The sequence below is a fragment of the Pyrus communis genome, chromosome 9 (assembly GCF_041283825.1).
Source record: "Pyrus communis isolate YQ-2024b chromosome 9, ASM4128382v1, whole genome shotgun sequence".
Lineage (NCBI taxonomy): Eukaryota > Viridiplantae > Streptophyta > Magnoliopsida > Rosales > Rosaceae > Pyrus > Pyrus communis.
In genome coordinates, this window is record NC_142573.1 from 15,140,370 (window position 1) to 15,159,871 (window position 19,502).

The 19,502-nt window shown below is 38.6% G+C and overlaps 3 protein-coding genes and 1 pseudogene across 5 annotated transcripts; 2 read left to right on the plus strand and 2 right to left on the minus strand.

Annotated features, from left to right (window-relative positions):
- Positions 1-490: 490 nt before the first annotated feature.
- LOC137739611 (RAD3-like DNA-binding helicase protein) lies at positions 491-8,650 on the plus strand. Its single transcript, XM_068479241.2, has 9 exons — positions 491-735; positions 1,258-1,902; positions 1,975-2,063; positions 3,300-3,653; positions 3,940-4,239; positions 4,331-4,561; positions 4,653-4,874; positions 5,142-5,712; positions 5,821-8,650. The coding sequence occupies exons 1-9, from the start codon at positions 585-587 to the stop codon at positions 6,033-6,035; spliced, it is 2,778 nt and encodes a 925-aa protein (XP_068335342.2). The 5' UTR covers positions 491-584; the 3' UTR covers positions 6,036-8,650.
- On the plus strand, positions 7,832-8,650 carry LOC137739610 (uncharacterized). Its single transcript, XM_068479240.2, has one exon. The coding sequence runs from the start codon at positions 7,832-7,834 to the stop codon at positions 8,450-8,452; it is 621 nt and encodes a 206-aa protein (XP_068335341.2). The 3' UTR covers positions 8,453-8,650.
- A 491-nt stretch (positions 8,651-9,141) lies between these two features.
- On the minus strand, positions 9,142-10,882 carry LOC137740619 (putative Peroxidase 48; annotated as a pseudogene). Its single transcript, XR_015967024.1, has 4 exons — positions 10,853-10,882; positions 9,907-10,254; positions 9,577-9,739; positions 9,142-9,481 (listed from the first exon to the last, which is right to left on the minus strand). The product of XR_015967024.1 is annotated as a putative Peroxidase 48 (transcript).
- LOC137739609 (kinesin-like protein KIN-13B) lies at positions 10,615-15,922 on the minus strand. 2 transcript variants are annotated; one of them, XM_068479239.2, is made up of 12 exons: positions 15,485-15,922; positions 15,036-15,239; positions 14,409-14,600; positions 14,080-14,181; positions 13,473-13,550; positions 13,255-13,336; positions 12,989-13,148; positions 12,601-12,903; positions 12,014-12,232; positions 11,565-11,919; positions 11,291-11,356; positions 10,615-11,127 (listed from the first exon to the last, which is right to left on the minus strand). In XM_068479239.2, the coding sequence occupies exons 1-12, from the start codon at positions 15,653-15,655 to the stop codon at positions 10,948-10,950; spliced, it is 2,112 nt and encodes a 703-aa protein (XP_068335340.2). In that variant the 5' UTR covers positions 15,656-15,922; the 3' UTR covers positions 10,615-10,947. The 2 variants fall into 2 exon arrangements, with proteins under 2 accessions (XP_068335340.2, XP_068335339.2); XM_068479238.2 differs by having other exon boundaries at positions 15,036-15,242; positions 15,485-15,913.
- Positions 15,923-19,502: the final 3,580 nt, after the last annotated feature.

Genomic DNA, 19,502 nt, shown 5'->3' on the forward strand with positions numbered 1-19,502 from the left:
TATAACATAAAAGCGGAAAAAGCTGTTATGCACTTCAAAAGTACATCACGCACCGCTCCCTATTTATAAAAATAAAAAAAGCGCGCGGAATATTTTGAAGTGTTTGAAAAAAAAAATTAGGGTGATAATAATAATAATTTCCAATCAAAAATACAAATTAGTTGAGCTTTCAAATAGGTTTGTACCCCTTTGGAGATGTGGGTGCCAAATTGATGTTGTGATAAGTTGTTCACTTTTAACAAATGACGTAATGTCACTTAATATTACGGTATGGTAGTATTCTTCTACATTTGTAAGTAAGAGGTTTTAGTTCAGTTCTCGCTAAAAACGAATTTGAATCACATTATTACTAGCACATTGTGAGACTTAACATACTTTTACATCATTTAGTATAGATAAATATCGTTTGTTAAAAAAAAAAAAAAAAAAAAAAGAGACAAATTAAAACAAAGGGCCCAATTTAAAGCCCACGGTTGGAGCCCGCGGGAGTGAAGCGAAAGCGCGGGAAACAGAGAGGGTAGAGGGCAGAGAGCGGTGCCAAAGCTAAATCACAAACTCCAAGTCGAAGAAGCAAACCAAGGAGGATGAAAATGGAAGAGGAAACAGAAAAGGAGGCGGAGTCCCCAAAATTCCCAGCATTTCCGTACAAACCCTACGACATACAGATCGATTTCATGAAGGCCCTCTATCACTCTCTCAACGAGGGAGGCCTTTCCATGCTCGAAAGCCCCACCGGCAAGTGATCACTCTTCTGCGGATGCTTCTGCTTTCATTTCTCTGATTTTTATGCTTCTCCGTTTCGAAAATTGAACCATTCGAGTTCGATTGAAAACCCCATTTGTTATATGCTTGCATTTTAGGCATCCGTAACTTAATCAAATTTTTTTTTTCTGGGTGTTTTTGTGAATTTTCGTTTTGGGTTTTGTTATGGGAAGGGATGAATCAAGATTCTTACTATATCAATTAACAATAATATATTTTCTCAGTTATTCCCCCAAATGCAATTTTAAAGTGGTTTTGTTTTAGGGGTTAGAAAGAACTAGCATCTGGTTGATTTTAGTGTTATTCACATGTACTTATACATACATACATATATATATATATATATATATATATATGCGTGTGTATCAATGTATGTATAAGTATATTCATAAACTTCAATTGAAATTTTGTCCTCATTTTGTACTGTTTTGTTAAAATATCCCAACATTTTACAATTTTTATTGGGCTTGATTTGAAATCTTTATGTTTCAATAGGGACTGGGAAAACTCTAAGTATCATTTGTAGTGCTTTGCAATGGGTGGTTGATAGGAGGGAACAACAGAAGTCTGAAAATAGTGTTGAATCTGATCTTCATAGTGCTAAAGATGGTCGGGCTGACTCGGATGATGAGCCTGACTGGATGAGAAATGTTGTTATTAACAAAGACAAGCAGAGTGAGGAGAAGAAGACTAATAAGAAGGAGAAATTTGGGGTTGGGTTTCGAAGGGCCAATAAGGGGGGGAGCCGTAGAAATTGTAGAGATTTGTTCTTGCAGAGTATTGAGGAGGAGCCTTCCGCAAAGAAAGAGGAAAAGAATTTGCTAATGAGCAATGATGCTGTGGAGTTAAGTGATGAGGAGTTTTTGGTTGGAGATTATGAAAGCGAAGAGGAAGGGGATCCGGGTGGTGGGAAGTCAAAGAGGAAGCTCTCTGGGGTTTCTCTTAGTTCGTCAAGCGAGGAAGATGAAGAAGATGGGTCTGGTGATGATGAATTTGAGGATGAGAAGCTGCAGGTTTATTTTTGTAGCCGGACACATTCACAGCTTTCACAGTTCATAAAGGAGTTAAGGAAGACGATCTTTGCTAATAAGATGAAGGTGGTGTCTTTGGGCTCAAGGAAGAATTGCTGCATCAATGAAGGTATGAAACTCATCACTGAATTAGTAGATTATAGTTTGTGTATTGTTACATTCTTCTGGGGAATGGTTTCAGAGGTATTGAAACTTGGAAACTCAACTCGCATCAATGAACGCTGTTTGGAACTTCAAAAGAACAAGAATAAGGATGTTTCCAAAATCAAGGTAACAAATATGTCCATTTAAGATCCTATCAGCGATAACTCATGCACTTGATTGAATTTGTTTTACTGGCCTCAGACATTTTTCCAACTTAGAGAATTGAATTTCCCTGGACAAATGATAGCGTTTAATTTTCATGTCAAATACATTGGTGTTTAATGCATTTTAATCAATTTGTTATGGTTTGCCTATCTGATTTCCTTTATCAGATTTGTTTTTCTGGTATGTGGGAGCTTATAGGTCTAGTGATTAAGAGCATTTATCCCTCCACGACCTGACTACTTGAGGTCCTGAGTTTGAATCCTCCTCCCAACAATATCTTTTGGTAAAAACTGTAACTGTTTGTCTGGTACAGGCCCTTCAGTTTTTGTTTCACCTTGGATTATGTGCTTTCTTAATATAGTTTGCATAGGTATTCATGAGGAAAATATACCACACTTTAACTCATGTAGGTTCCTTGTCGAGTGGTCTTGGACTCTTGGATGCATACTATGATTAGATACCACGCCCTTGTTCTAGCTCTTTAATCCGGCATCTGGGCTCCTTGGATACTCAATACTAAACCCGAACTTTGTCCCAAGGATAAGCTGGCCTGTTAGGCCAAGTAGCAAATGGTGTTCATAAATAGCATTGATAAGAAGTGCATACCATTAAGCTGTTGGTCTAGAGGTCAGATCCTTGGTTTGCTCCCAAATGGTCTGGGGTTTGACTCCCTCCCACGGCACCCACCTAGCAAATGCTAGAGTTTCTTGCTCTCCAAATGTTGTTGGGTCAGGCAGGGGCCTAGTGATTGGTCGGGTCAAAGACTCGGAAACACTAGTGTAAAAAAAAAAAAAAAAAAAAATAGAAAAAAAAAGAAGTGCATGGTCATGTATTATTTTCATAAGAAATGTGTAGTCATATATCATTGATAAGAAATGCATGATATAATCCTGAGGACCTTTTTCACCCTGCGCTGCTTTATGCCAATGCCAGAACAGACACATGATCTAATTGTGCACCATTTTGTTGAACCAATTGCTTAAGAATATAGCTCTTGGTTCAGAATTAATTGGAAGGAGTTAAGCAATAAGGGTCAGTGGATCTACCCGGTCTACTGTTCTGTTTTATATGACATGAAGGCAGATCATTTCTTTCTGATTCAAAGGTCACTAACCATCAAGCACAATATGATCTACAGAATTCTCTTCTCATTCTTCTTAGTGTTTTCTCTTGGCTGATGATAGTATTGATCTGCAGAACTTAGGTGCCAGAGTCAGGATTCGCATGAACAAGGCTTCTTGTGGATGCCCGATGCTTAGAAAACATAAAGTACAAAAAGAATTCAGGAGCATGATGTCTCAACATGGTGCCTTGGATATTGAAGATCTTGTTGATCTTGGAAAAAGCATGAGGACTTGTCCATATTATGGCTCCCGAAGCATGGTTCCAGTTGCTGATCTAGTGGTTTTACCGTATCAGTCTCTTCTTTCTAAAGCATCTCGCGAGTCTCTTGGTCTCAAGTTAAAGAATAATATTGTTATTATAGATGAGGCTCACAATCTAGCTGACTCCTTGATCAGCATGTATGACTCAAGAATCACTTTGTCGCAGGTATTTAAATTCTGAAATTTTATTCATCTCGTTTGACTGGAAGCTAGTTGATAATCTTTCTATTTCATTTGTGCAACTGGTTTGGGTGCTCATCAACTGCTTGTCTAAATTGATCATATTATCTAATCCAATGATAGAATAGTAGGCAAGGTCAATAGTTTTGTAGTCTTTATTTAGAAGTTAGAACCTAAATTTTCCATCACAATGTAAGCTTTCGGTGTTGACGTTATATATTTTCAATGAAAATTGTACTATCTCTTAGCAGTTCTCCTGACGTTTTTTACAGCTGGAGGATGTGCACTGGCACATTGAGAAGTACTTTGCAAGATTTTGCAATGTATTGGGACCTGGTAATCGTAGATATATTCAAACTCTCATGGTGCTCACTCGGGCTTTCCTCCAAGTGTTTCTAAGAGAGGATACGGGCTGCAGAATTTCTTGTCATGATACTGAAAAGGCTTCTGGAGCAAATGGAACGCCTACTTCCTCTATGGCCATTAATGACTTTTTATTTTCCCTCAATATAGACAACATCAACTTGGTCAAATTGCTTCAGTATATAAAGGAAAGCAACATCATGCACAAGGTGAATCCTTCTTCCCATTATTTAGTGTTAATTGGAGCTATACTTCCCCTCTTTCCATGTTCAAGAGGTTACAATGTACTTGGTTTGCCAGGTCAGTGGTTATGGCGATAAAGTAGCTATTCAAAAGAGTTTGGCATTTAATGGCGGTAAAGAGAGAAGCACTTTGTCCAGTTTCCAAGCATTAGCAAATTTTTTGCTATCACTGACAAATAAAGATGGAGATGGGAGGATTATAATCTCAAAGACTAGTCCAACATGCCCTGGAGAGGAAGGAGGATATATAAAATATGTAATGCTTACTGGGGATAATATTTTTTCAGAGGTTCGCCAAAAATTCTTAATTCTGGAGTAACTTGTTTTCATAATATAGTATTCATGTCCAAGTTATGAAACATTAACTCTGAACTTCACAGATTGTGGATCAAGCACATGCTGTTGTACTGGCTGGGGGAACTCTCCAACCTATAGAAGAAACAAGGGAGAGACTCTTCCCTTGGTTACCACTGAACCAGTTGCAATTCTTTTCATGCAGCCATATTGTTCCCCCAGAGAGCATTCTGCCAGTTGCAGTTTCCCGTGGTCCTTCTGGTCACACTTTTGACTTTAGCTACAGCTCCAGGAGGTCATCAATCACGGCAAGTAGATTTCAATCTTTTCTTTTAAATAATTATAGAAAGTCGAAAGTTCTCTCTTTTTAGTGCATCTGTAATTTATTGATTTTAGCGACTGTGTCTATTTTTTCTCCGATTTTGTTTTAAAATTTTTAAAACGCAATTCATTCACAGGGGAAAAATCACTTCTGCTGTCAATTACAGTAGCACCTTTTTCTGCTTATTACTTTTTTTCTGGGATTCGTACTGGGTATTGGCTGACTATTTATGTTCATGGGCTTGAGTTTACAGATACAGGAGCTAGGGCGTTTGGTTTGCAATTTGGTGACCGCAGTTCCTGAGGGAATCGTTGTCTTCTTCTCTTCATTTGACTATGAAGGAGAAGTTTACGATGCCTGGGAAGCTTCAGGTATCCTTGAAAGGATTAAGAAGAAGAAGCGTCTATTTCGAGAACCTAGGAAGAGCACACATGTAGAATCTGTTCTCAAGGAATACAAGGAAACAATTGAAACATTGTCTTCTGGAGGGGGGAAAGAAAATCCTTCTCAGAGTGGTGCAATACTTCTTGCTGTCGTCGGTGGTAAGATATCAGAAGGCATCAACTTAAGCGATGGGATGGGCCGGTGTATAGTCATGGTTGGACTGCCCTATGCTAGCCCTTTCGATATTGAGTTGATGGAGAGAGTGAAGTACATAGAAGGGTTGGGAAACTCAAATTCCACACAGCTGCCAAATCTTTCACTTAGCAATGAACTTCACGGTGGAGAAGTATGTGCAGGGTTTGACATCCTCAGAAGTTGCAGACGCCGAGGAAAAGATTATTATGAGAATCTTTGCATGAAGGCTGTAAATCAGTCCATCGGTATGTCTTATTACAAGTTCAGTTCTTACATACTTCAAAAACATAGAAATCTGACCAGTCATTTGTTAGCAATGTATACATATTGAAGTTTTTCTTTGCCTGTAACAGGTAGAGCAATCCGACACATCAATGACTACGCAGCAATTTTACTAGTTGATATGCGATATGCAACTGATTCCTCAAAACGGAATTCTTCCCATCCAACTAACAAGCTTCCAAAGTGGATAAAGGATCGCTTCGTTGCTTCAGCTGATTACGGTGAAGTTCATAGGATGTTACATCAGTTCTTCAAACATAACAAGAAGAAATGGCTTCAGCAGTAAGTTTCTGGTACTGAGAAGTGAAAAAACAAGGGTTTACTCAGTAAATCTTACAAATTTATAGTTTTCACTTAATTGTATGATGCACCAATTATTGTAGAGCCATCATAGAGCAAATATAGGGAGTGAAGAATTATGTCAAATTATACCTCAGTTAGTTACGAGCATTTATCTTTGAACCTGAAATCCCAAGTTCGATTCTCCAACCCCAAATCTCGCTTTTGTATCAAAAAGAAATTATGAGCCCGAATAAAACCCTAAACATATATAATCGCATGCCTTTAGGACTTTGAAGCTAGGAAGGTGTGCGCATTAATGAGGGGACCTGACTCGTCATTTTGAAGTCACAAACTTATGCCTTTTTTTTTCTTTGACGAGAATCGAATTTAAGACCTCTCACTTACAAGTGAAGATGAATACAACAAGACTGTAGTGTTAAGTGGCACATACTTATGCGTTTGGCTTGTAAAAAAAGGCCAACACCCTTTATCATTTCCAATCTGCAAAAGGGGGAGGTTTTGGCTTTAAAGCACTGCAACTGTGAGAAAGTGACTTGAGTCTGCATAATTCCAAATGCCATCTTATCTTCATATCACCAAAACATGAAACCAACTTGCAAATGGGGACCATACATCACCTCATGCTTATATCACTGGAACAAGGTTACTCCAAATTATTACGCTTTCAAGGTACACCTAATCCTGGATTAACTTGCTAATGACAAGTAATCAACTCTTGAATCTTAATCTAGAAGAAATGCTAGGATCAGCTGCGCATGTGCACGTACATTGATCTTAATCATTCGTGTTTGTGGAATTCACAAAGCATGAACGGCAAGGACTAGTCTGTGTGCACGTGCCATTGATCGAAGTCTTGATTACCTTTATATATACAACACATTATTGAATTTAACAGCTGAACATAAAACGAAGAATTTCACTGAATAAACAGATTTGATTAATGTATAGGAGTAATGGTAGTGTTTGGCACCAATGCCATATATGTTGTGAGTGGGACGCACCTATGTGATGATCGACAAGGACCACTTGGTCTATGGGGCCACATCACACATGGGTTAAAAAAAAGAAGAAGAAATCTAAATTTGGGTAACAGACTAAGACTATTTAAAATATGCTTTAACCTTACTAAATAACAACTCTAACTTTAGGCTTTACACTTTAGCCTTTGCATCTTAATGAATGCCACTGCACTTTATACAACAAGGAGTCAAAAATCATGATTATTTTGGACCCCAAAGTCTCCATTCTGGTATTCCCACTTTTTTTGTAACTTGAATCAGTCTTCTAACCACCATGGAGTGACTCAGTGGTTAGAGACGAATTTCAGATTCATATTTCACACAACACGTTTTGAGTTCGAGTTCTGGTGCTGGTTCATCACACGATGGTGGCTTGGGAGAGGCTGAAATACATTTGTAAGTTTTTCCAACTCCCGAAATGGTGGACTAATCGTGGCAAAGCTACCAGATGGTCCTTTTTTTGAAAACAAAAAATGTCTTCATTAATTAACCTATTTATTTATCCATCACCAACTAAATTGCCAAACTTCAACTTTTTCAATCTCTAAATAAGCAAGACCCTTCTCATCTGTGATCTTACATATTCAGTTAATCAATAATTTTAGGGAGAGAGAGAGAGAGAGAGAGAGAGAGAGAGAGAGAGAGAGAGAGAGAGAGAGAGATGAAGGCAAAAGAGATTGGAGTGTTGTCTGTCTTTGTAGACATGAGGGAGTGAGGCAAAGAGAAAAACAAGCATTTCTGTACTTCAGCAGAGCCAGAAATGATGCTAGAAAACACCATTGCCAAAAGCAAAAAACTGTTTCGAAAAACTCTTGGGAACCTCAAGTCCTTCTTCTGTGGAGGGTACAAGAAACTACCCAAAACCATTTCCTTCAATCCCTTCTATTGTGGGAGAGACCTGAAATATCAGCACCCAACAGATCACTTCTACGCCGATTTTTATGATGAGTGGGAGTCCACTCTCGGTAATGTGACGAAGATAGATACCGCGCCGGAAGAACCAACAAAGGAAGTAGACCAATGTAGTCCTAAGAAGATCAAACAAGAAGGGGGATTAATGCAGATGAAGCAGACAGGGAGTTCTCATCTACAAAAAGGAGAAGCTCGGGCTTCTTCGCAGAACGCAAATGCAGAAAGCTATACTTTAGCAAGAAGGATGAAGGAGTTTGAAATGGTGGATTCAGGTGATGTGGAACAAGTGCTGGATGTAGAAGAGGCGCTTCACTACTACTCCCGCCTCAAAAGTCCGGCCTACCTTGACATTGTGGACAAGTTCTTCTTGGATATGTACGCAGACTTCTCCATTCCACCAGCGCCTATCAGCGTCAACAATTCAAAGCGGAGACTGAGCTCGCAGAGACTTGGCTCGATGAGGTTGTAGACGAATATGTTAGTGAGTTTTTCGTTGTGCAGATAGATCTGTTGTTCCTTCCCACATTTTGTTTTCATTTCCAGTTTGTGTGTGATTATTGTGTGTATTCAGTTTTCGTTTTCACTATTTTCAGCCTTACAACACTTCTTTGAATCCAATACTGGTTGTTTGATAATCTCTCATCAATGAATGCGGCTTAGTTAATCAGATCCATGAATTAAACGAACTTTTGCCACAATTTAAAACAATTTCTTAGTCTGGAAGCACAAACAACGAGCAAACAAGAAAAACAAATCAAGTATATTACAATTGGAACATGTCTTATCATACCACTTTTGAACAATTGAGCCGGATCTGACCCATTGGTGTTGTCAAGACTTGGAGGTCCGAGAGCTTCATCATTGCCATTCCTGCATCCTCGGATAAGGGTTGCTGCGAGTTTATGTGGAATTGGGATGGTGCTCTCGTTGATGACACAAATCCGTAAAAAGGATGTTTTTGTGCTGAAGCAGGTACCGAGTGACTGTTGCATCTTGATCTCATGAGGCGAAGGAATTCAACATCCAACGATGGGTCAGGCTTATGAGTACCACTAAAATTGTAGAGACGGTTTTCGAAGAATGGGCAGTGGATCATTCCAATGCTGTAAGCACCTCAAACCAAATAGAGGAAACAAAGTCTTGATATCTTAAGCGGCAGCTATTAGTTTTGAAATGGAAGAAGAGAAACAACCACGGTATGACAAGAAAAATGCCAATTCCTACAACTGAACTAGATAACAGCGAAGAAATGAGCAAATACAACTAAGGCAGATACATAAAACAGTAAAACTGATCAACGAAATAGTCATAACCGGTACAGAAAAGCGAAAGAAGGATGAATACCGAAGAGGCTGACAGTTTCTCTTTCATCAAATCCCCTTGATGCAAAGGATGCAAGTGTCTGCGGCAGATCATCTTCCGGAGAAGGAAGCGCATATGTTGCAAGGTCACGGAAAGAAAGAGTGCTGTCTCTCCTTCCAGTATGCGGGCCACCAGCCTGAAATTCATGAACTCAGTAAACCACGTTAAATCCATGTCTGTGTGTATGTGTGCATGAACGCGCGTGCATGTTTGAGAGAGAGAGAGAGTCACCAATGCAACACAATCTATTGCTGCCAGAACAAGAACATCAGCACAACAAACAACTCCAGGACATGCTTTTTCAAGCTCTGACTTGACCGTGTCGATTACATCGAGAATCTTTCTCAGCAAGCATTTCTTCAGTAGAATCCAATAAAACAGAGGCATCACATCCCTTCACAAGATTCAATCAGACACAAAAATCAAAGGAGAGAGAACAAAGATTCACAGGGATCTCCGAGAACACTAATTAATGTTGGATAATTAGGAAAACCCAAATCAGATTTAGCAAGAAGCCGAATGCCCATATGAAGATTCAAGAGAAAGAGCAAGAAGACTCACCTGGATGAAGCAGTCATGGAAGACAAGGCGCAGGAGAGCAGGGGCCACATCAGGCCTGGCTTGGAACAGTTTGTCAACCACTTATCGTACAATTTTCTCGGCTTTTGGACACAATTCGCAGTAGAAATCGTATTGAAGTGGACGAGAAGTGTCTCGGCTATTGATCATCAGCTTCGTGTGGTTCTTCGCTGACCAGCAAACAGGCTGAGATGGCAACTGGTCTGAGATACCAGAAGATGAATTTACCAAGGGAGGCCATCTAAAGAAGCTTAAACTTCTACTCTCGGTTTCAGCATTTGCAATCTTGAGAGAGACGAAAACGCAGAACCAGAGTATCAGAATCGAAACCTCAATTTTCCCAGAAAATCCATATCAAAGAGTTGCAACTTGTAAACGGGGGAGGTTGTTGGTTGCAGGATGCAATGGCCTGCAGGGTTTTTAAAACGGAACAAATTGGCGGGTAAAAATAAGGTGAAACGACGAGAATATCCTCAAGATTTTCAGAGTTTGTCAGATTGTTAGTTAAGAACGGCATAATCCCTTCTATGGTTGTTAAGCTAAGCCTCATCAGCATTCTCCCTTACACCCGAGGTCCCGAGTTCAAATCCCCCTCCCTCATTATCACTTGCGTAAGAAAAGGCAAAGCCGATGAGGTCATTAGAAGCAAAGTCGGATTTCCGCCATCCCATGAATTACAAAACTAAAAGATGCGCAGAAATCTTGTATGTATAACAATCTGCTGAAGAACTCCAACAAGTAAAAAATGTAATGAGATTACAACAAAATCCAGAACTTTACAGAAGCATGCCCATGTGGCATGGGAATGGGAATCCCAAATTGCTGTAAAAATGGTACGTTTTAAAAGAAAATTGGACAGTAAATCCAAGGAAAACTCCAAGTCCCCTGAGGCCTGGTACAGTTTATCAAAGATTACATGAAGAATTACCCAATCCATTAACGCTATATTGAACACCATTTTGCGATCATACTTTCTCGAACAGCGGCACTTGTTCTAATTATAGTCTGCAGTTCTGCACAAAATCAGTAGCCCGAAGAGGACACTATGACATTGTGTTCCTTTAACCGCTTCTGGAAATGAGCTAACCGATTTTGTAGTTGCAGGATGCCTGCAGCCTTCTGAGATAGAATGGCGTTCAAACGAGAAACGTAGTTGTCCAGCTGATTCCCGGGTTGATCTGCGTCTACCAACAGATTCATCTCCTGCAAATGCATTACACAAGTCAAAACATCATACATGCATAATAAGGTCTTCCAAAACACATCTACAAAAGATGGCATTTAAAAACTCTAGAAACGTCGTCCAATTGCAGGCTCTTGCATGCTAAAATATGAACCATGAATTTTATACAATCGCAACACATACCTCTTTAACAATAGTCATAGTGTCCTCAACTTGTTTCCGGTGAGCACTTACAAGATCTTCCTCCTCCTGGAAAATGGAACATACCCTTTGCCCGTTAACTCTAGTTTATATAGTGGTTAATCCTATCTGTAAAAATTATAGGAAGCTCGTCTCACAAATATTCCTGGTGGTGACTGTTACACCATGTTATCAAATTATTGCCACAAATTTATTTGCCACACCATTTCTAAAATATTTCTGTTAAAGTCTTTGTCGTCAAGTATCTTGTTGTTACCTGTAACAGGGCATTCAAATCGTCATCTGAGTTTGAGTTCCTTGAATGAAACTTTGGCAGTTCTGATTTTGTCTGACCATTGGGCTTACGTACTTTGTCCTCCGTAGCTGATACATTGTACTGCTCTAGCTTCCCATTTCTCTTCCATGATGTTTTGGCCTCGTAATAAGACTCTTCTGATGCATCAAATTCCTCCTTTTCAATTTGTTCAGTCCATGTATCATTTGTGTCAACTTCATAGGCCGAAGCTGTGGGCAAAGCTGAAGATAGGGGTATATTTGTTGATTCCTTGAAGTTTAGCGTTGAAGGTAACATATCCTTCTTGGGGTTGTTCCCTTTTGAAAGGCTTTTGACCCTAGAATGTGATTTTAATAGCAAGCAACATTAGACGGTGCACAAACGAGCAACATCTACACCAGAATGTTTACTGGTACGAAAATGCATCTCACCTGTCAGCATATCTTAAAGTATTGAGAGTATGTTCACAGGATCCTGAGCTTGGTGATATGCATGATATCATCACAGTACGGGAGTCACCAACAAATGAGTCCCTAAGAACTTCAGTTAATTTACTTCCTCGAAAAGGAATATGACCCTGGTCATTGTCAAGAGCTCTAATGCATTCCTTCAATGCAAGTAAGCTCTTATTAATCTCAGCACCTTCCATTCTGCATTGTATTTTTTTTTTAAAACAGCAATGTTAGCTAGAAGTCCACTAATTATCGAGAAAAGAACATCTAAATCTCAAGTGTGACGTATTCATAATAATAATAATAAAATTAAAGATGAAAATCTTATACGTGAGTTGAGTTATGGTACTTTTCATGCACTGATGTGACGTGCCAAAAATACAAATATCTACTATCCCAAAATCATAAAAAAAATAAAAAAAATAAAAGAAAAGGAGATTACAGATATCATTTCTAACATATTCAATGGTGATTTCTAGTGCTGTATACTACAATGTGACATGCATAGAAGCGATGTCTTGGCTTTCCTCTGGGATAAAATAAATTGAAGACCTAATGAATTATACCTTGTCTGTTTATCATTATCTGTAGTATCTGCACCACGTTCACTTCCAGCAAGATCTATAAAGGACAGCTTGCCAACCAGACGGGGAGGTTTCTTTTCATTGCCATCAACTGACCTCTTAATAGCAAGCTGAAGTATTGCATGTGAACGAGAGGATTCTTCATTTGCACCAGTTGTACCTGTACTTCTTGTGGCACTTCCTCTCTCAATGAGCTCCTTAATGGTCTCCACATCTGACACTCTGTATTCTTGCAAACCCACAATACAAACCTGTTGTTTACCATCCTCTCTCATGCAAAGCTTTCTGTAAAATTTGAATTGTAAGTTTCAAGTTCAAGAAATCATAAACTCGAAAAAGAAATAACTAGAGGAAGGCTAGAATGGCTTACTTTCGATCATTGAGGAGATCAAAAAGTTTTCCCCCATATATTTCGAAGAAGCTCACAAACAACTGAAATCCCTGGCTACGGTATGTATGGTGCATCAACCTCAAGATGTCTCGTGATGCTTTAAGAGGCAATGGTTTCATGGTATATGTTTTTCCACTCCCTTTATGGAAAATTATTACATGTTAAAATTATAATCTTACATGTTAAAGTATAAAAAGGTTGTTCAACAAGTCTAACACAAACATAAAATTGAAAGGGCAACTAACCAGTTTGTCCATACGCAAAACAAGTTGCCTTTGTGCGTTGGAAAATTATTGGAACTATGGGCTCCACAGTCTCATGATATACCTAAAAGCACATGACGAAAATTGGTATGCTAAGTAGCCTAAAACATATCAAGAGCCACAGTATTTATATTATCTTGTTCATTCAAATTTTGTAACTTTGGTTTTATATTAGTAATTTAACAGAAATATACACATACTTCATCATTGGAGACTTCCTCATTCAACACTGCATCAAACACAAATTCATGTTTTTCCATGTATTCTGTTAGGTCAACCTGCAGAACATCGGGAATGAAATCAAAGACATAAAAGCATTGGTACAGGAAGAATGATGAGCGAAGTATCAGGTTCACGAAGTAGAAAGGGAAAATATGAAACGTCCTAAAAGATTACAGGCCATTGGTATGCATAACAAAACATACAAATGAAATATGGATGTCAAAATGTCCACACCACAACCATCAATAACAGCAAGTATGGCTACTTACAATATTTTTCTAATATCTGTTAGAAGCTTCATGTATCTAAAAGGCATAAAGCATCATTCACATTTTCTTGCTTTAGTTTGATCATTTTGCTTAGACAATTACCCTTGGCCAGAAAAGCGACAGGTCTTCATTATTTTTCTTTTTGGCCAGAAAACAGATATTTCTCTGGAAATCTCTACTTTTATTTTCTTTTTATTTTTCTTTTGATTTTTTTTAGAAGAAACAATAACAATTTACATCTAGTGGCATTTCCAGGAAACAGACATTTCTCTGGAAATCTCTACCGATGCCAACATTCACACCTAGTGGCATTTACCTTGAGCTTAGTCTCATGAACTGTCACGGAGTTTGAAAGTGTATCTATGATATCTTCCTCATTCTTTGCCAACTCCTTTTTATTAAGTGGTCTCTTGCGCACCTGCACATACCATCAGGAACCAAATTTAGAAAAAGACGAAAAAATGTAGCAGGCCTGACACTACATGAAGTTCAAGCAATTCCTTCCTAACCAAATAAGGCCACTTCACATATATGAGAACTGCAAATTTGGATTGGCAAATGCCTGGTGGCCTTATGGGCATATCAACATTTAAGGTCAACAGTGGAAATCACGAGCACTAATTATGATGTTATGACAGAACATACCACAACTTTGATCTTTGCTACAGAACTAGCTTTCTCTTTGTCTGCGGCAAAACTTTTTAGGAGGTTGTTTTCTGGTAGCCGAGCCCTTTCTGTTTGTTTGTTATTAGAAATGTAGGGTTCAGAATCATCAAAGCTTCTTCCCCTTGAAGGATAATATAGAGAAGCTCCATCATGCAACCCAGAGGTTGGCATCTGTACGTGAGATACAGAAGAACTTAGCAGGACTATACATCAAAAGTCATTTTTACTAACAATGAAACTAAAATGAAGAAAAACAAATGTCAACAGAATAAAATGAACGAAACCTCAGCAAATCATTAGTAGTTGGAAATGCAACAAATTCCAATTCATCAAAAGAAAGGAGGATAGTATAAACAAAGAAATTTTTCTTCTTCCACTAACTCACGGTCACATTACTGTAAATCCAAGTTTAAGATTTCCGATACAATAGGTGACATGAATGAAACAGTTAATCGCAAGTTTGTAATAGGACATTTTCAAGAAAATAATTACAATATTAAGATGCAAAAGCAACAATGCAGGGGCACAGACACATTTCCAAATACGGATCATAAAACGCCGACAAATGCAATTCTTATTGAAATTCAGAAATGAAAAGAAACCCACATCAGGTATGAGCTCAGTATCAAAGGAATGCAGATCCAAGAGTCCAGGACTGAACTCATTGGGCGACTCCTCGTCGCTCTTCCTCCGGGAATTGTAGGGAGGTGTAGATGGAGCCTCCGCATAAAACTCATTGTACCCTCTCTGTGCGTTCCGGTACACTCTAGAAGCCGGTCCTCCTCCACCTCCACCATAGAAACCATAGTCCTGCTTTGGAATCAACCACAAAAGCCAAACAATCAAACAGCTTAGATGCAAAACTGTTCCATCAGATCTAGAAAGATCAAAGCTTGAACTTTTTAATCAAAATCCCATCTGGGTCCGATCAAAACGTACCCAAAAAATTCAAGGGGAAAAACAACAAATGCTAATTACAATGCACCCAAATTTCAGATTTGGTACGACATTTTGATTAAATTCTGACGGGTTTGATTGGGGAAGCAAAAACAGACCTGAGGAGGAGGACCAGATGAAGAGTTGGAAGAAGACTGAAGGTGTTGAAGACCAGCTGACTGAAGCCACCTCCCATTGGACGAAGTCTCCAAGAAGTTATCAGAGTATTGCCGCTGGTGGTGCACCCCCGCCGCACCAGATCTCTGCCCTTGCCTCCCAACTCCGTTCATCTCTCTCCCTCCGAACCGGATCTAAATCTCAATCGGACCCACCGATCAAAAACCCAGATCGGAACCGCAACCCTCTCTCTCTATCTTCAACCACACACAAAAATCTCGATGATTTATTACCGCAACGGAAGCTCCTTTTTTCACAGCTCGAAGCTTCTCTGCGAATATTTTCCAATTTTTTTAATTTTAAAAAAGAATTTTGAAAAATATCTGGTGTGCTGTATAAGCTGCACTTTAATGGAGGCTCTCAGTGAACCCAAAGATATAGGAGGACAATAAATGCTTTGAATTTTTGAAGAAACAGTGCGGCACGTGCGACTGTATATTTTAGCACGTGATGATGATTTTGGCTCAGGTGGGACCCGCTTTCTGCGTTTGAATGCCTCGGGCCCGTCCTCACGTGGTGGGGCTTACTTGTTTTGTTGCGCGCTTTACCATCCTCGTTCAAATTCTGTGACTCGCGGTGCCACGTGGCGAGAAACTGGGGGGTTTTGGTTGGTGGTCATCCAACGGCGGAGTTTGAATAATACGGATATCACACCGGCGGTAAATGCTTGTGTGGCGTTGGATATGGGCCCTTATTGGGCTGTTCGGCCCAATTCTGCCCCTTCTCAGCTTTTTGTTTTTGGGTTTTGGATTTGGACTCTTCTCAGATCTTGTTTTTTGGTTCAAGCCCGGCCCACAATTATCAACAAAATTTTAGTTTACTTGGTATTTTATTGAAACATGAATAAGATTAACACCAAGAATGAAAGTCAATGAATGTGGTGGAGAAAAGTGCTAGTCACTAGAATTAAAAGGATATTAAAGTAGTATTTAATTGTGATTTGGAGAGATTTAATGAATTTATAAATATATGAAATTTTTTGGGAGATGTTAGATTTGAGAAGTGGATAGGGTGTTGGTTTTCTACTTATGCGTCCTAGTTTGAAACTTCCCTCTCCCCTTAATTACTATAATAGTTTCGAATCCTCCCTCTCCTTTAATAATAGTAAGGCCATCTCCAACTGAAGGCTATCCAAATGGCTCATTTTAGCCCTATGGCCCTCCAAGATATTAATATTTTAATGAACAGTATAGGGCCATATTTGCCTTCATCTCCAACCAAGGGCTGAAAGGCCATATGGCTTGTTTTAGCCCTGTCAAAAAAAAACCGTTTCTAACCGAGGGTCATAGGGCCAAACATAATTTATTATTTAAATTTAAAAACTACAACAACTTAAATTTAAAAAACTACAACTTATGTTTAAAAATTACAACTTAAATTTAAAAACTACAACAACTTAAATTTATAGGGAAAATGAGAATTTTTAAATATTTTTTAACAAATTTTGGCCCCAAAAAATTCAAATCTAATGGCTAGTTGACGTCAGCTAGCCGTTGGATTTGAATTTTTTTTTTTGCTATAAATAGGATAGTTGTGGGTTATAATTCACACACCCTTGAATTCAATCTATTTCATTTCAATCTCTTTCAATTCAATTTCTTTCAATTCAAGTTTACAATGAATTCTTGCTTTAGATCCTCTTCGAATTCCAACTGGGGGTCCTCATCCAATTCCGAATTGGAAGAAAAATGGGGGCAGATGAGACGAGAAGATGAGGAGTTTGATGAAGAAGATGAAGCATGGCGCAACACACAATATGTGGTAGCTATGGCTACGACTATGATGTGTCAGCCAACTAAGGAACAATCTCAATAGGGTGGCTCTGTTGTTGGTTGCTCTTACAAACCATGAAACAGAGCAATGACGCATGCCAATTTGATGAACAACTACTTCAACCCCAACTCGGTGTACACAGAAGATGATTTCAGACATCGCTTCTGGATGAGGCGTTATGTCTTCGAGCATGTACTTCATGATGTCCATTAGGTCAATCCATATTTTTAATAGAAGCTGGACAAAACAGGCCACCCTGGTTTCTCACCTCATTAAAAGGTTATTGTTGCACTACGAATGATGGCCTATGGCTCCCCAATTGATTCGATGGATGAAACCCATGGTATGACGGAGTCTACATGCCTTGATACTCTTGTTGAATTCTGTAACACAATTGTTCAGTTTTACAAAGACGAGTACCTCCGTGAGCCAAACCAAGAAGATCTGGGTCGGCTCATTCGCAAAGATGAAGACCGTGGGTTTCCAGGCATGATAGGGTCATTAGATTGTATACATTGGAATTGGAAGAACTATCCCACCGGATGGCAATGAGGCTTTAGCAGAAAGTCGAGAAAGCCAACTATTGTGTTAAAGGCGGTTGCTTCGTATGACACATTGATCTAGCATGCTTTCTTTGGAGTCCCTAGATCCCAAAATGACATTACAGTTCTTGGACATTCACCCCTCTTCAATAACTTGACGGAAGTTAAATTACCTCACCTTGACTACTACATCAACAACCGTCAATACAATATGGGGTATTACTTGGCAGATGACATCTACCCAAAGTAAGCGACATTTGTCCAAGCAATTCCAAACCCTAAAAATGATGCCGAAAAGTGTTTTACCTTACACCAAGAGGCATACCAAAAAGATGTTGAGAAAGTTTTTGGTTAGTATTGTTAAATGTTGTTTCATATTGTTTAGTGTTGTTTCATGTTACTTAATTTAATTTAATGTTGTATAATGGTTTAGGAAGTTATAGGAAAAAAAATATGAAACAAATTTTGTAAAATAGAAGTTATAGAAAAAAATAGAATTTAAAAATGAAAGTTATATGAAAAAAAAATTTGTAAAAATAAATAAATAAAACTGTTAAAAAAAAAAAAAAAAAAAAAAACGACTAGCTAACGTCAACTAGCCGTTGTATTTAAAATTTTGACCTAGCATTCCTGTTGGCTATATAACCGACAGGAATATATTATATTGTTGTCGGTTATATCCGACAACAATACTCAAATTTCTGGCCCAGCCAGGAGCTGGCTGGCTGGCTTATTTGGGCCAGTCGGTTAGCCCTTGGGCCCTTTTTTTGTCTAGTGGGGCCCTCATGCCCTTTGGCCTAACCCTCGGTTGGAGACGGTTTTCGGGCCTTTTTGGAACTTCTGGCCTTCTAAACCCTTCAGTTGGAGATGGTCTAAATTTTTCGCCAGTTGGTTTTATGGTATAACCTTAACTTTCTTTATGGTAACAAAGCAGATTGTCCAACGTATGAAGCCCAAAGGCCACGCGTACTACACGTCACCCTATTTATGTTGGCCACTTAATACTACGGTCTAGTGATATTCCTATTCACTTGTAAGTGAGAGGTCTTAGGTTCGATTCTCATCAAATGAAATTTGAACCACATTATTGCTAACCCATGTGAGGCTTAGCCTACCCCCCCCCCCCACCTACTTTGTGTCAATAATATCGTTTGTTTAAAAAAAAATACACTATGAAATCTCTCCAATTCCCTCAAATTCCTCAACTTTTTAAAATCATTTCAAAACAATTTCTAATTGAATACAACTAGAATCTTATAAATTCCTTTAAAATCATAATTGTATACACCTAGACTTTTAGAGAATCACTTAAAATCCTAATTGAATACTTTGAATTTCTAAAAAAAATTAAAATCAATGTATGCATTTGAAATGGGCAAACTCAAGTTGAAAAAAAAAATTGTTTTAGTTTAGTAATTTCACATATAGGGGAAATGTATGCCGAGGACGTACGGGGTCAAGCAAGCCTCAGAGGTTTCGTTCCAACTGTGTATCTGTGAGTGGGCACTTTGTTTTTGTATATATATACACCTTATAGTTTCCACAAATGCTTTTAAATTGATTTATGCATATTATGCCATGATTTTACTTAATTTTAAAATGCTGTTATGTGGTTGAGATTTATATCGTCATGGCATATTTATAT

Excerpts from the sequence above, each read along its gene's own strand:
- LOC137739611 (XM_068479241.2), top strand. The coding sequence starts at position 585 with ATGAAAATGGAAGAGGAAACAGAAAAGGAGGCGGAGTCCCCAAAATTC. Across the intron at positions 3,654-3,939 it reads CAAGAATCACTTTGTCGCAG|CTGGAGGATGTGCACTGGCA; the intron begins GTATTTAAATTC and ends CGTTTTTTACAG. Across the intron at positions 5,713-5,820 it reads GGCTGTAAATCAGTCCATCG|GTAGAGCAATCCGACACATC; the intron begins GTATGTCTTATT and ends TGCCTGTAACAG.
- LOC137739610 (XM_068479240.2), top strand. The coding sequence starts at position 7,832 with ATGATGCTAGAAAACACCATTGCCAAAAGCAAAAAACTGTTTCGAAAA.
- LOC137739609 (XM_068479238.2), bottom strand. The coding sequence starts at position 15,655 with ATGAACGGAGTTGGGAGGCAAGGGCAGAGATCTGGTGCGGCGGGGGTG. Across the intron at positions 12,233-12,600 it reads GATAATGATAAACAGACAAG|AATGGAAGGTGCTGAGATTA; the intron begins GTATAATTCATT and ends AATACAATGCAG. Across the intron at positions 11,128-11,290 it reads CTATGACTATTGTTAAAGAG|GAGATGAATCTGTTGGTAGA; the intron begins GTATGTGTTGCG and ends ATGCATTTGCAG.